This window comes from Equus quagga, unplaced genomic scaffold (genome assembly GCF_021613505.1).
Source record: "Equus quagga isolate Etosha38 unplaced genomic scaffold, UCLA_HA_Equagga_1.0 270_RagTag, whole genome shotgun sequence".
Taxonomy (NCBI): domain Eukaryota; kingdom Metazoa; phylum Chordata; class Mammalia; order Perissodactyla; family Equidae; genus Equus; species Equus quagga.
This window is the reverse complement of record NW_025799872.1, coordinates 394054-409659: the sequence shown is the minus strand read 5'-3', so window position 1 is coordinate 409659 and position 15606 is coordinate 394054. Positions and strand designations below refer to the sequence as shown.

At 61.9% G+C, this 15606-nt stretch overlaps 1 protein-coding gene across 1 annotated transcript in view; it reads left to right on the top strand.

Moving 5' to 3' along the window:
• Nucleotides 1–2645: 2645 nt before the first annotated feature.
• LOC124233910 (lysine-specific demethylase PHF2) overlaps nt 2646–15606 on the top strand; it is a 28573-nt gene continuing 15612 nt past the window's right edge. Inside the window, exons 1-9 of the mRNA XM_046651200.1 lie at nt 2646–2828; nt 5172–5313; nt 7715–7901; nt 9094–9256; nt 10162–10249; nt 10735–10841; nt 11925–12016; nt 13178–13267; nt 14433–14792. Coding sequence (XP_046507156.1) covers nt 2720–2828; nt 5172–5313; nt 7715–7901; nt 9094–9256; nt 10162–10249; nt 10735–10841; nt 11925–12016; nt 13178–13267; nt 14433–14792 — 1338 coding nt within the window. The 5' untranslated portion in view covers nt 2646–2719. The remainder of the gene's footprint in view (nt 2829–5171; nt 5314–7714; nt 7902–9093; nt 9257–10161; nt 10250–10734; nt 10842–11924; nt 12017–13177; nt 13268–14432; nt 14793–15606) is intronic.

Genomic DNA, 15606 nt, shown 5'->3' with positions numbered 1-15606 from the left:
CTTTCTATGTTCGATTTCCTTCTTGTTGAGTTACTTCCGTTAGTGGTTCTTTCAGTAAAGGCCTATAGAAAATACTCTCTGTATCCGAAAATGTTTTCATTTCATCTTTATTCTTGAATGTTTCTAATTTTCTAAAATGGATCTCAAATTTTAGGATAAAAGTTACTTTCCTTGAACTCTTTGAAGATATTATTTCGTAGTCTCTTGACATGTCTTGTTGCTGATGAGATGTCTGTTGTCCGCCTGGTTGCTGGGGTTTTGCTCGTTTGTTGTTTTTGGTAAATAATCTGTGTTTTCCTCTGGAACTTTTAGGATTGTCTCCTTGTCTTTGATGTTCTGCAGGTATACTGTGATGCCTCTCGATGTACGTTTTGTTCTTATTTATCCTGCTGAGGACTCAGTGAGATCCTTTAATTTGAGGATTCATAACTCAATTCTGAAAAATGTTCTGTTTTCTCTTTTAATAGCTTTTCTTCCCCATTTTCTCTGTTATTTTTCAAATCTTTCATATTTTTTAAATCTTTCTTTTTTTCAGCCAGCTACCATTTGATACATCCATTGAGTTTTTAAAAATTTAAATCATCATATTTTTCATTTCTGGAATTTCTAAGTTCCTTTTCAGTGTTGCCTGTTCTTTTCTCCTCCTTCCCTCTTCTTTCCCTAATCCTCTCATTATTCCTTTGAATGTGTTTAACATATTTGTCTTAAAATCTCTTTTGCAACCACTCCACTCTCCTCGGTTCTTGGGATCTGCTTTTTTGGCGGACGTGTCTGCTGGCCCACCTCCTGGTGGTTCACCTCCTCTGTGAGCGTCGTCTTCAGAGACGTCGTCTGCGTGGCCGCCAGTCTGCCTGGGCTCTGAGTTGTCCCCACGGGTGGTTTCCTGCTTGCCTTTGTTGGGTCCTCATGGGTTTCACAGTTCCAGACCCGTCCATGGGCGCAGTGACTTTGGATCTCTCACCACTGAGCCAGGAGCTTGGGTTCCAGCTCATCAAGGGTGACCTTCTGCCTCTCGCTGCCTCGCGGCTGCGTGGCTGCCTTTGTGTGGTCCTGACACTCCCAGAGCTGCTGCGAGCGGGTACCACACAGACTCCTCCTCCTGCCTCACCTCCCACTCACTGCTCTGGTTTGTCCCGAGCACCCTGTCACCCTGTGGTCAACCCCAGGGGTCACTCTTTAGTCCTCACCTAGCTGACCTCTTGGCAAGATGTGGCTGTGCGTGCCTCTCTGCCTGAGTTCTGTCCTCGCGGAGACTGTGACCCTGGCTCCCTGGCTGTCCTCTGTCCTCTCCTGCTAACTGCTCTCTCTGAGAGTTTCCAGGACCCTGCTCTCAGCCCACCCTCTGAGTTCGTGGCCGTTCCCTTGGCCTCACAGATTGTCCCTGGGCCAGCGGCTCCTCAGCCCTTCTCCCGCCTCTAGTCCCCCTGAGCTCCTGACGTGTCTGCCCAACAGGTGCATCCACTGGTGAATCCGACACGAACCTCAGACCAGATGTGTCCCGACTCAACTCGGATTTGCCCCCGCCCCACTCCTGTCCCTCTTCCAGCCCTCGGTTGATGGCCTTGCCCCTCCGTCACTTAGGCCCCTCCCTCAGCCATCCACCTTTGCCTCCCCTGTTCTCCCACCCCCGTCTGACCTCCTCAGCCCGCCTTCTCCCTCTCACTGCCGCCTCCTGGTCCAGGCACCACACGCTGAGCCTCCTCCTCCACGGTCGCCCTGCCCACCCCGATCCTGACCCTGTCCACTCTCGTCCACACAGCAGCTAGACACACCTCCTCCTGTCACTGCCCTCTTGGGCTATCTAGTGGCTCCCCAGAGCTCTTGGCACGAGGTGGAAGGCCATAGCCAGCCTTTGCCCCCAGCCACCCCAGCTCCCTCTCGTTCCTCACACGTGCCCCCTTCTCCCCCATCCAAGGCCTTTGCTGGCACATCCCTCCGCCTGGAGCCCTGTGCCTCTCGCTCCTGCTCCTCCGGCCTCGACAGGCCCAGTCTGACACCGTTTCCTCAGTCTCCCCCAGCACTGCTCTCAGCTGTGGCTTTGTGGCCTTGCGTGCTCATCTGACAGCATCCAACTTCCCCCGCTGCCCCGCTTCCAGCATCACCATGCAGGGGCCATTTGGTCCCTGGCACCCAGGGCAGCCCTGGCTCTCAGCAGGGCAGGGAGGATGGGGAGCTGCTGGCCGCAGCAGCCAGGCCGCCCGGGTCCTGTGCTCCACCTGTGCGGGGGGTGACTTCTCCCTGAAAAGGGGTCTGTCCCCACCGGCCGCATCCTCAGGCTCCAGACCCGCCCCGTGTGGGGTCTCAGCCGGGAGGAGTCCTGCTGAGGGGGTCGGTGGAAAGCAAGGCAGGGGCCCTCACTCTCTGCTTCAGTAGGAGAGACGGGGCCATGTGTCCCCATCCCCCACTTACCACGGCCGCGGGCAGATGCCTGGGCCTCCTGGACCTCAAAGTTCCCGTCTGTGATGAGGGACCTGCAGTGTCTGCCCTATGGCTGCCCTGTGACCCCCAGATGTGGCGCTGTGGCGAGCCCTTCTCCTGGGGCTGCAGGAGGCCTGTGGCTGGAGCTCTGCTCCGCGTCTCTGGCCCGGAGGCCCCGTCCGGGCCAGTCTGGGTGTGAGGAGGCAGGGGCTGGGCTTCGTGTGACCTCTGCCCCGCACTTGCCCGCAGCGCGGAGGACGTGGTGGCCCGCGTGCCGGGCAGCCAGCTCACACTGGGCTACATGGAGGAGCACGGCTTCACCGAGCCCATCCTCGTCCCCAAGAAAGACGGGCTGGGCCTGGCAGTCCCGGCCCCCACCTTCTACGTCAGCGACGTCGAGAACTACGTGGGTAAGTGCCCCGCTTCTCGTGGGCGGGGGGCGCTGGGGGAGCCGCGAGGCCGTGTGCATGCCGCCCAGGCACTGGCTGCGTCCAGAGCCAGCTGAGCTCATGAGACTTGGGAGCTCCGGGCTCCCTTCCAGGCGCGCTGCTGCAAAACGGGGGCTGTCTTGGGGATCCCTTGATTCTGCATGAGGACAGTCCTGCCCAGGAGGGCCCCGGCCGTGTCGGCCACTGCCCCTGAGGTCCGTGCTGTGTCTCCCAGCCTCTGCTGGGGCCTGACCTCTCTCTGGATCCCTCTGGGTTCCAGCTGATGCTGTCGCCAGCCCCGTCTCCTGTCCCCCAGCAGCTCCCAGTGCTGTGGACCCTCAGTCAGGACACCGCTGGGTGTAGGAGGTGCCGTGTATGCTGGGACGTTGTCTGGAGAGCTGGCACGGAGAGGCCAGCCCACCCCTGCGGTGACCTTGGTGGGGGGTGGCCACATGGCCCTTGCTCTGACGCCCTCGCGGTTGCTGGGGCTCGCCTTGTTCATGAGGATGCCGGGGTGGGAGGAGGAACAGACCTGAAAAGGCAAATGCCCAGACTGGCCTCGGCCACATGCCAGACAGGAGAGGGCACAGGTGCTGGTACCCCCAGACGAGTTGCTCCATCGCCCAAAGCTTGGCCATCTGCATCTGTAAAGCCTGTGGTGGGGGCGGGTGTGGGACCAAATGTGATCATCTGGGCACGTGGCACCCACACAGGAAGCCATCGCCGTTCCGGACAATCAGGGCAGTCCTCCTCTGGAGCCGGAGCCACCTGGGGTGGCCCTGGGGCTGACTGGCTTGTGACAGGGAGGGAGAGGGGCCCACTTTTCCAGCCTGGCAATGGCCGCTGTCCGGGGCTGCTTCTGCCAGGCCGTGGCACCTGTGTAACAGTATATCCAGGGAGTGCCCACCAGTGGCGGCAGGCATTTTCTAAGCTCTTCCCACATGTGAGCTGGTGTCGTCCCCCTGCAGCTCTGCCGTCTGCGCCCCAGGCTCCCGCTGCACAGGTGGGCCGGGCCTGTCCCCTTGCCCCGACCCCAGCTGTGGCTGCAGGAGCGGGAGGCAGCTTACCTCATGGGGAGGTTAGATGCTTCCATTGTAAATGTCTTTCTTTCTCCTCTTCATTTTTTTATAATGAAACTTTTCACACATACAACATAAGAAGTAAACAGTGAACCCCCACGTGCCCAATACTGGTCACAAAACCCCCTAGTTTGGCTGTTCTTCCGCCCCCCCCCCCCCCCCCCCCCCCGGCTATTTTAAACCAAATCTCTGGTACATCCATCATTTCCCCATGAAAACTCCCGCACGTGCCCCAATGGACAATTTAAAAATATGTATGATCACAGTTCCATTCTTGCACTCGACAAGACTAATGATAATTCCTTAGTGTCATCTAAGACCCACTTTAATTCTCCCCAGTTGCCTCAGAAACACCTTTTGCCTTTGGCTGTTTGAGTCAGAATCCAGACCAGACCCGCAGGCCGCACGGGGTTGAGAGGTCCTTCGGTCTCCTTCTGTACCGCCGCCCCCTTCCCATTCCCGCGTTTGCTGGAGAAGTTCCCACCTCGGAGGTGTGGTGGGCGGCGTCCCGTGGGGTCCCCAGGGTTCCTGCATGAGGTTAGGCCCTTGCTTTGACCTGTGTCCAGGGTGTGGGCAGGACTCCTCCCGGGGGTGGAGCCGTGGTCCAGCCGTGCAGCCGCTTCCGTCCACGGAAAGCCGCGTCCCAGCTCGTGGTCTGACAGCCATGGAGGCTGCTGTGGGGGAGGTTTGCTCGCCCTGCCCTCTCTCCCTCTGTCAATTGTGAGTCTAGAAGTTTCCCTCATCAGTTACCTGCTTACCTGGCACTTGCTTTCCGTCGTCAATGATTTTTACCCTGAGCTTTTCCTCATCAACTACAGAAAACGTAGGAGAAACGTTTTTCCTTTTATTTATCAATTTTCAGAATAATGAGTTGGTGCCCTAGAAAAGAGTTTTTTGACTTTTCATATTTGAAGTGTACATTTGTCCCCACGTTGTTCAGGACGTACTTACACTACAAGTCCTTGTTGTTTACCTGAAGTTGGAGTGTACCTGATGCCCTGCATTTGATTTGCTAGTCTGGACACCCCGGCTGAGGCCCGTGCTCGGCCGGCTCGCTGCTCCGCGGGGTGCTCACGGCGGCCCGAGGGGGCTCAGATGTCAGAGCCCAGTGCCTCAGCGACCAGCCCTGCCCTCGACGGCACCCCTGGGCGAGGGTGGGCGAGCGTCCCCTCGGCGGTCCCGGCCTGGCCTGGGGGGAGGCCGCGCCAGCGTCCCCGGCATGCTCACTGTCCCCGGCTGCCCCCAGGCCCAGAGCGGAGCGTGGACGTGACGGACGTCACCAAGCAGAAGGACTGCAAGATGAAGCTGAAGGAGTTTGTGGACTACTACTACAGTACCAACCGCAAGCGGGTCCTGAACCTCACCAACCTGGAGTTCTCCGACACCAGGTGAGCCGGGCGCGAGCGTCAAGTGTGCACGCGCCACGCCGGGCTGCTGTTTCCCTTCTGAACTATGAAAGTTACTCATTGTGAATGATTCAGGCAGGAAATAAGGAGGAAAAGCCAGGCCCTCCACTGGCCTCCCCACCTGCTCCCCAGAGACCTGCCGTAACAGCGCCCAACCGGCCCAGAACGCACATGCTCATGCACGCACACTCGCACTCACAGCCACGCTGACACACCCACACACAGGTGTCCACGCTCCCACCTGCCCCTGCACTGCACGCACATGCACATGTGCTTACACCCTTACTCACGGTCTGCACACGTACCCACGCACACATTCACTGGCACCTCAGCACAGTGGGGTTGTGCTGTAGCAGCTCTCTGCCTGCCGCAGGTCCCTGCCGTCCCAGCCTGAGCCCCACAGGTCATGTCCCCTCCCGCTGGCCACTCATCTCAGGGACAAGGTCCCGCACAGCGTGCCATGGCTGTCCAGGCCCAGCTAGTTCCAGGTCAGAGGCTGGTCAGCCTCCGGCTCCACCCCTTGACCCTGAGACCTAGTTCTCCCAGGACCACCAGCTCCACCTGCTTTGCCTCCTTATCAAGTCCCGCTGCTCTCCAGCTGGTCCTCTGGGAAAGATCCGGTGTACTCGCTCACCGCTGGGCGTGAGTTGATGATGGTTTAGTTTAAGAACGGCTTCATTTTGGGATCATTTCCACCTTGCCGGCTTCTTAAAAGCACATGAGATAACATGTGCAAAAGGGCAGCTAGGAAAAAATAGTTATCGAGACCCACGCTGAGGACTGGAATACGGACCTATGTCAGGAGCTGTAACAAGATAATGTAATGGGACATTGGGTTTTCTTTGAGCTTCCTGACAGCAAAGGAAAGAGGGAAATAAGGTGGATTATGGTATCTGGAGAAAGCAGCCTCTTCCCTGTGTGTTCACAAGAAGGATGATCTCCAAGGCTGAGTTCTGAGGACTGTGGCTTTGGTGCCAAAGAATACACTGAGTCACAGCACCGCCAGCTTCATCGGCTGCCCTGCCCAGAGGGGTCTTCACAAGGAGATACTGGGGCGAGGAGCTAGGAGGAGAGGGTGCTTTGGCCTCTGGTTTCCCCTTGGGCCTCTTAGGGCCGCCGCTTTGCTGGCAGAGGGTCGTGCACAGATTACACGGGGCCGTTCATGGTCCTGCTGCCAGGGCCTTCAAGCACACTCTGGGGTCCTGTTCTCCATCCGAGAGGGAGGAGGTGTGGTCTCCACTACGTCGGTCTGTCCCCAAAGGTGTCTGCTGGGGCCACAAGGGTCAGGCCTGACCCCATGGGTCATTGGGGCGGCTCTCAAGGGTCCCGCAGTGACGAACATACCCTGTGACCAGGGAGGCACCCACCGTGTGGCGGAGCAAGGGTGATGTTCTTGCTGTCACTGGACACACGTTGTCACCTCTGCACCCTTGCCCACAGAGGCCTCGGGCACCCAACGGGCAGTGGGACACCTCCCCTCACCCCGGGGGCCTCTGGAGGAATCCGGGGAGCAGCAGGCTTGGTGGCAGGAGGACCGGCTGGCTTTGCACCTGAGCGAGGAAAGAGGGACAGTGGGGCTGCGTCAGGAGGCAGAGGCAGCCACCCCCGCCGTGGTGTGTGGTGTGTGGAGGGTGTGAGGGTCCAGGCTGGGGGGCAGGGGCCCCTCTCCTGTGGCAGTGCTGCGCCTGGACTGCAGAGGTCATGATGTGGGGGGCGCAGATATGGCCGGCCAGTGAGAGCCCCTGGGGGACGAGGATGCCTTCCAGTTTGGAATATGCTAGAGACTCAGAGGAGGGCCTGTGGCTGCGGCTGGGGCTGGGTGGCCTGGCCCGTGATTTGGGATGGTCTTGCTGGGTGGGTGCGACCTTGGACAGACGTGTGTGGATCCCCTCCCACCCTAGGCATTGGGACCCCGAGACCTGGCACTGGGCGCGGCTGCAGGGTCACTGCGCGGGTGGCGCGAGCGGGACATCTGGGTTTATGCAGGACAGTGACAAGTAACTGAATCAGAGCCGCTGTACCCGTCTCGCGTCTTCCCTGGGAACGAGTCAGCTGGTCTGGTGGTGGCCCTGGCTGGGAGTCTCGGGCCTGTCCGCCCTGGGGAGCAGCGGTTTCTCACGGGTGCCGGGCGCCTGGACTGTGAGTGGGAGGAACTCACTCTCTGCCTGCGCCCGGCAACACCAGGGTGTCGGGACGTATCCAGTTCTCTTGACGGGGCTGCCTCTAGGGTGGGCGGGTGTCAGGCCTGCTCCACGCCCGTCTTCAGTGAGAGGCCTGCCACGTCCACACCGCAGCTGGGCCCATCCCGCCCTCTGCCACCTCTGTCTGCTCGTGACCAATGTGGGCCCATCACTGCTGACCGCTTCCCTGTCCCTGCTCCCAGAATGTCCAGCTTCGTGGAGCCGCCTGACATCGTGAAGAAACTGTCCTGGGTGGACAACTACTGGCCAGACGACGCGCTGCTGGCCAAGCCCAAGGTGACCAAGTACTGCCTCATCTGCGTGAAGGACAGCTACACCGACTTTCACATCGACTCCGGGGGTGCCTCCGCCTGGTACCACGTGCTCAAGGTGAGCGCTGGCCCCTGTCCTGCCCGTGTGGGCCCCACGTGGGCCTTGGGGGCACACCCCCCCCTTGACCAGGCTGCAGTTGGCATGCAGGACCACCTGCAGTCCCCACCAGCCCTAACAGTGCCAGCACCCGGGGCACGAGGGACCGGACATTTCTGCACAGGAGGGACACAGATGTGTGGCCCTCGGGAGGCGTGGGGGCAGGTGCACCTCGGGCCCAGAGCAGCACCGCTGTGTGGCTTTTTTCTCAAGACTGAGGCTCGTGAAGCAGTCAGGGGGCGCCCACTGGAGTGGTGGCAAAGGGCTCAGTGTCTGCTTGTGTCTGGAAGGGAGAGCAGTGCTGGGGAGACTTCCTGGAAGAGGGCATGAGGGAGCGTGCCCCCCTGGGCTCCGCACTGGAGTGTGAGGGGCGGGCTGGGGGCGGGGGGCAGCGCTGTGGGGCTATCCGAGCGGCAGGGGGCTGTTGGGGGCCCCAGGCTGGGGCAGAGGGAAAGCCAAAGAAAAGGGAGACTTGAAGACAGGCAAGAAAGGGGGCCCACAGGCCTCGGCCCAGCCGCCCCGGCCTCCCCAGACCTGCCGGAGCCAAGTGTGGTGGGCAGCTCGGCTCCTGACCCTGCAAGGCCCTGAGCAAATCCCGCTTGGCCGTCTATCCCTGGGGCGCGAGGGCCTCTGCGGCTCTCTGGTCCAGGGCGGGCCGGGGGCTGGAGGGGACATCGTTCCATCTCTGCCGGGACCAAGCCCTCCCGTGACCAGAGCTTTCCTGTCGCTCCTCAGAGCGGCCACAGCAATCCTCCGTGCTGCAGAGACGTGGCATTTGGGTGGGGGTGGCCCGACCACGCTGGGGTTCCTGTCCCCAGACCTTCCCAACATGCAGACTTCTCGGCTGCAAGGCACAGGTGGCCCCGCTTTGGGGAGGAACGGTGGCCTGGGCGGTATGGTGTTCAAGCCAGAACCCATCACCAGGATCCCCAGTGTCCCTGGGATGTGGTAGGCTCTGTGCCCCTTGGCAACCCCAGGACATGGCCCCTCTGTGCCCCTCAGTGTCCCTGGCACATGATGGGCTCTGTGCCCCTCAGCGTCCCCGGGACGTGGCTGGCTTTGCGCCCCTCATTGTCCCCGGGATGTGGTGGGCTCTGTGCCCTTCGGCGTCCCTGGCACGTGGCGGGCTCTGCCAGTGGCCTCTCGTTGGCAGGGGGAGAAGATCTTTTATCTCATCAAGCCGGCTTCCGCCAACATCTCCCTTTATGAGCGCTGGCAGTCGGCCTCCAACCACAGCGAGATGTTCTTTGCCGACCAGGTGGACAAATGCTACAAGTGTACCCTCAAGCAGGGCCAGACGCTCTTCATCCCCTCCGGTGAGCTCTGTCTCCGACCGCGCCCGCCCCTGGGGTCTCCCGTGTCTGCCCTGGGGTGTGCACCCTGGCTGTCCCTGCTTTGCCCTGGGGCCCATGCTACTCTGCGGTCACCTCTGGGGCCACCTCTGGGTCGTGAGCCCCCATAGCTTCCTGCCTGGCTGTGTTCACGGAGGCCGGGCCGGGGGCGTGGGGTTGCGTGGCCCTGAGAGCAGGTCCTGAGAGCTGGGCCACATGGTCAGGTGGTGTGTGCTGGTCTTGCCATGTCAAGCGTCTGCAGAAGGGGAAGCATGAACAAGCAGACGAACCCCTCACAGACACCACACCCACAGACACTCTGCCACCTCTGGGAGGCTCCCTTTTAAAAATAACACACTCACACCACTGTCGTCACTCCCTAGAAACGCACAGTTAGCCATTCCTTATTGTGAGCAGACGGCCAGTTCTGTTCAGATCTCGTTGTGTGCGGAGGCCCCATGTCCGTCTGTTTGTGCCTCTGAGTCCCTCCCCTGGCCTCCCGAGTCGGTTACTTCTGCAACCTGGCCCAGGCCTGCCTCGGAGGGCGATGAGGGCCGCCTGCCTCTCTGGGGGTGTGCACCTGCATGGGGAGCTCGGGGGGGCTGGGCAAGCTGACCCTGGGATGGGTCTGAGCAAGTCTCCTCAGCCCTGGGGCCTCGGTTTCCCAGTCTGCACTGTGTGGGGCTGCGTTAAACAGACTGGGCCAGCTCGGACCTGGTCTCTCCTCCCTGGAGCGCCCCGCCCCCCCAACACGAGGGCCAGGGCCGAGCTCCTTCCAGGAGCCCCGGGTGGACAGGGGCACTGAGGACTGGCTGGCAGGAGCCAGAGGCCACGTTGGTGGAGAGCGGGATGAGAACCCCATGGAGGCCTAGCCGTGCCGTCTCCCCCAGGCTGGATTTACGCCACACTCACACCCGTGGACTGCCTGGCCTTCGCGGGACATTTCCTCCACAGCCTGAGCGTGGAGATGCAGATGAGGTAGGGCTGCGCCTGAACCCCGGGCTCCACCAGCAGGGTCCCCACCACCACTGTAATGGCACCTCCCCTGAGTCCGGCTGGGCCCAGCCTGTGGGCGGCCCTGGGCATGACTGTTTGCCTGGTCCAGCCCCCATGTGTGTGGGAGGAAGGAGGAAGTGGACTGAGACCTTACCAGGGCCCCCGAGGCGCCTGGTCACTGGACAGCCGCTGCGGCCCGTGGGGGGTTTGGGGTGAATCCAAAGGCTGAGCTGCCTCCTCCTTGGACAGTGACCCAGGGTTCTGGGAGCTGCGGCCCTGGGCTCACCCCACGCAGGGCTCTCGTCCTGATGTGGTCCCCTGGTCTGGAGGCTGAGTGGCTGTGACCTCGCTGCGGCCTGTCGTGGCCTCTGGCTGTGGCATGAACCCACCTGCCTTTGGTTCACCTGCCTTTGGCGTCACCTGCTCAGGGCTCTGTGCCCTGAACAGTTCTTTGCTGTGGCTTCTAGAGCGTACGAGGTGGAAAGAAGGTTGAAACTGGGCAGCCTGACTCAGTTTCCCAACTTCGAAACAGCCTGCTGGTACATGGGGAAGCACCTGCTGGAGGCCTTCAAAGGTACGGCATGCGGAGCTCGGGGACACAGGGTGGGCTCGGCTCTGGGCAGGTGGGTTCCTGCCCTCTGTGGATTCAGCCATCCTCTGTCTCAGGCCCTGCCTTGGGCTCGGCGTGTGGCTCCGGGCGGCCGCCCGCCTGCTCAGGTCAGCGGCAGGAGGGAACTGCGGGGCGCCTGCTTTTGTGGTGTCTCCCTTCTCAGCAATGCTCTTCCGGAAGCCGCTTGTCGTGCTCCAAGCAGAGCTACCAGGGAACGCCTTCTCAGGCCCCTCTGCCCATTGGCTCTAGTTCCAGAGGAGAGGGGGAAACCGTCCATCACCCCAGCCGGCCAAATTTCACTGAAATTCGTCCCTCATTCCCCAGACTCGAGCCTGAGCTCCCCCCTGGCGGAGGGAGGGCCCTGCCCTGGAGGCCTTGTCCTGGGGGCAGCGTGGGCAGAGCCATACCCTGGGGCTGGCTGATGGCTCAAGCTGGGACAACTGCTGACTGATGGGGCTGTGGGGGGCACCCAGCCTCTGCCTCGGACCCTGCTCTGTGGAGGCTGATGGGACGGGCGGGCCACAGGGACCCAGGGAACAGCATGGGCCAGGCAGACAGTTTCCTGGCACGTCAGAGCTGGAGTGAGCTCTCTGGCGGGAAGAGGGGGACGCTCTATCCCTTTTCTGTGGAGTTGGTCCCCACCCCCAAGGGCATGTTTGAGGCGATACCTGCTCTGGGCTGCCCCAGCAGGAACCAGACCCACTGCTGGTGTCCCTGAGCCGTGCAGGGCGACGTGAGGGTGGGTATCAGAAAGCGCTGGGACGCTTGGTGTGGGGTGCAACTGTGGCCTTTTGCCTAGACGGGCAGGGGACCAGGGGAGGGGGCGCTGGGCCGCCTGGGTGAGGGACCTGACGGGTGGACGGTGGGAGGGCCAGTCCTGCCCCTTGCAGGGCGCCCCCCGGGTTCCAAGAGAAACCGTTGGCAGTTGGGCAGGTGGGGCCGGGTGAAGGCTCTGGGAGGTCAGCCCTGATGGCCCCACTGGGCATCTTGGGGGTGGCAGGTGAGGCGGGCGGGCGCCCCCTGAGTGAACCCCTGCGTGTCCCCCAGGTTCTCACAAATCCGGGAAGCAGCTGCCCCCTCACCTAGTCCAGGGAGCGAAAATTCTCAATGGTGCTTTCAGGTCATGGACAAAAAAGCAGGTAGGGGGTGTGCCGGACAGGGTAGGGTAGGGGGGTGGCAGGTGGGGCCATCCGTCCCCAGGGTTCATCCCGCCTTCAGTGGGGAGGAGTGTGAAGAGCGGTGGGTGCACCTGCCCAGGTCAAGAGGGAGCCCTCCACCCGGGGGCCTGGCCTGAGGGGTGGGGGCTGGGAGAGCCAGTGGGAGGAAGGTGGGCGGTGGAGATGGGGCTGCGTCAGCCCAGGAGCACGGGGGCAGGGAGGGCCTGGGGCAGCCACGGCCCAGGTGACCAGGCGCTGGGTCGGACAGGAGAGCTGGCACGCCCTCTCGGCCCTCCAGGTGGCCCAGGTGTCAGCTCAGAGGCTGACTTGGCTCTGTGATGTGGGCGGTCCTTTCCCCTGGCCCCCCGCGCCCCACAGTAGAGTGTTAGCCCCCTCACTGGCGCCCAAACCTCAGCCGCATCTCCTAATGGAGGCCCTGGAGAAGTGACTTCGACTCCCCTGGGCATTTTGTCTAGTTCGTTGTACAGAGAGGAGGGGGTCCTGTCAGTCTCAGGCGCCCTCTGGGGCAGTGTCCCCACCTGGGGGCTCCTCCCAGTCGGGGGAGCCAGCGCAGTCCGAGCAGGCCCCACAGGCTGCGGGAGGCCTTAGCGGGAGGCCAGGAGGGGCCCCTGTGCACTTCCTGCTGCTCTCACAGGCGGGCTGGGCGGGGTGGGCGGCCGGTGCCCTCCGAGGGCCTTCCTGCGGCCTCGTCTCCTCTGGCTCCCAGGCCTGGAGTGGTACGGGGGGTCCCTCTCGCCTCACTTCAGCTGTGTGGCCAGGAAGGACGGACGGCCCACATCCACTCCACAGCTGGTGGTGGCCCCGGGCACCTTGTTCTCTCCAGGACTCGGTTTCTCCACCTGTGGAGTGGGGTCACAGCAGGGCCTCCTCCTTGGGGCTGTGTCTGGCCCGCGTAGACTAACTCCTCCCAGACCCGCGTGACCAGTCCACGCCATGGCGGCCCCTGCCCTCACGCCTGTCTGAGCGGTGATGTGGGAGGTGGGGCACGGCCTGGAGGGACGGACAGTGGGAGTCAGGGGCCCCTGAGGCTGAGCCTGCATGGGGCCCAGTGTGGGCAGGGGTGGAGGCAGGTGTGGCCCACACGCGCGGCTGACCGCTGACCTGTGCCTGGCTGTCCTGCAGGCTTTGGCGGAGCATGAGGACGAGCTTCCGGAGCACTTCAAGCCCTCGCAGCTCATCAAAGACCTCGCCAAGGAGATCCGGCTCAGCGAGGTGGGGCTGGCCCTGGGCCGATGACCCAGGGCCACTGAGCCCAGCCGAGGGAGGCTCTGCCCGTCTTCCCTGGCCCTCCCCAGAGCTGCCCGCCGAGGACAGCCATGTCCCAGATGGCCCAGCCCGTAGGGCAGGCCCGCCTACATGATGGGGCTCTGGTGCCCAGGCCCCTGTGGCCGGCCAGCGGTCTCCTGGCAGGAGCACAGTGGGTGGAGATAGCCGGGGGCTCCTCCGCAGCTGCCCGCGATCAGGGGACTCTGGGGGGAGAGGACTTCAGCCCCTCGAGACGCTGTTTGAGCAAGCCTTTACAGCTCTCAGCCCTCTGTGCCTCAGGGTGGGCCAGCCGTCCCCATCAAGGCGGGGAGGGTCAGGGGCTGATGCTGCCGTGTGACACCGTCACACAGATGGTGTAGATGGATGTGAGCGTGCCCCAGGGACAGTGTGGACAGGTGTGAGCGTGCCCCAGGGACAGTGTGGACAGGTGTGAGCGTGCTCCAGGGACGGTGTGGACAGGTGTGAGCGTGCTCCAGGGACGGTGTGGACAGATGTGAGAGTGTCCCAGGGACGGTGTGGACAGGTGTGAGCATGCTCCAGGGACGGTGTGGATGGATGTGAGAGTGTCCCAGGGGCGGTGTGGATGGGTGTGAGCATGCTCCAGGGACGATGTGGATGGATGTGAGAGTGTCCCAGGGACAGTGTGGACAGGTGTGAGAATGTCCCAGGGACGGTGTGGATGGATGTGAGAATGTCCCAGGGATGGTGTGGATGGATGTGAGAGTGTCCCAGGGACGGTGTGGACGGTGTGAGCATGTCACAGGGATGGTGTGGACAGGTGTGTGTGTGTCCCAGGGACGGTGTGGACGGGTGTGTGCGGGTCACAGGGACGGTGTAGATGGGTATGCCTGTTTCACAGGGATGGTGTGGATGGGTGTGTGAGTGTCACGGACGCTGTGGACGGGTGTGCCTGTGTCACTCGGTGTAGGTGGATGTGCCCGTGTCACTCGGTGTAGAGGGATGTGCCCGTGTCACTCGGTGTAGGTGGATGTGCCCATGTCACATGGTGTAGAGGGACACTGCTTTTCTGCTTGAGAGTCTCCCACAGCCTGGGGCGGTGAGACCCTCCTGGGAGGTGGTGGTTGGTCACGCGTCCCCCTCCTCCCCCCAGACTGCCTCCAAGGCTGCCCGACCTGAAGTGACCACTGCCGTCTCCTCAGATGAGGTCTGTTTTGGGGACCGGGAGAAGGAGGAGCCCCCATCCCCCATTGAGGCCAGCCCTCCTCGGTCCTTCCTGGAGAAAATGTCCAAAAAGAAGACTCCCAAAGCCGTGAAGATGCCCAAGCCATCCAAAGTCCCCAAGCCCCCCAAGCCCCCGAAGCCCCCCAAGTCACTGAAGCTCAAGGACGGGGGCAAGAAGAAAGGGAAGAAGTGCAGGGGGGCCGCCTCCCCCACCATCCCCAACCTGGACCTGCTGGAGGCCCACACCAAGGAGGCACTGACCAAGATCGAGCCGCCCAAGAAGGGCAAGGTGGGTGGCCTTGCCTTCCCTGCCCATGGTTGGGGGCCTGTGGGCGCTGCGGGGGGCTGGGCCTGTGGGGTGGACTGGGGCCGCCATGTCCTCGTCATCCTCGAGACCCAGGGTGGTGTGGTGGGCTCTGCCTCAGCAAGCTCGGCTTGCAGGCAGCTGAGGAGAGACCTTTATGATGAAGGCAGCAGTGAGTCTGTGCTGGAACAGGGTGGCATCACAGAGGGTCACCCAAGGGGAAGAGTTGGCTAAGTCTTCTGGGGCCCAGGCATTGGATGAGACCTGAAGATGGGCCAGTGGAGGGCGGGGGGGTTGGAACAGGAGAGGGGCAGGGCACAGTAGGCTTGCCCAGGGCAGCGCGAGCCCCTAAAGGCAGTGACAGAGGTGGGGCTGGCCCTGAGGACCACCAGTGTGACCTGTGACCACAGGGTCTTAGGTATGGGCTTTAGGGACCACAAGCCCCTGAGACCAGGCTTCCTTAAGTGATTTCCTGCTAGTGGGAGAGGATTACCCACTTTGCAGGGGATTGGCAACTGCTAAGGCCAATGTCACAGGGCTACAGTGGGACACATTGGTTTTCTCTTCCTTAAGGCAAAGAGGGTAGATGAATGAATGAATAGATGGATGAATGGAAGGAAGGAGCCGGGGAGGCAGGGTGGATTGGTGGGGGGATGGATGGGTGTGTGGGTTCATGGATGGGTGGGTGGATATAATGAATGGGTGGTGGATGGATGGGTGGGTGGATGGATGAATGGGTGGTGGATGGGTGGAATGAATGGATGGGTGGATGGATGAGTGATGATGGAAGGATGGGTGG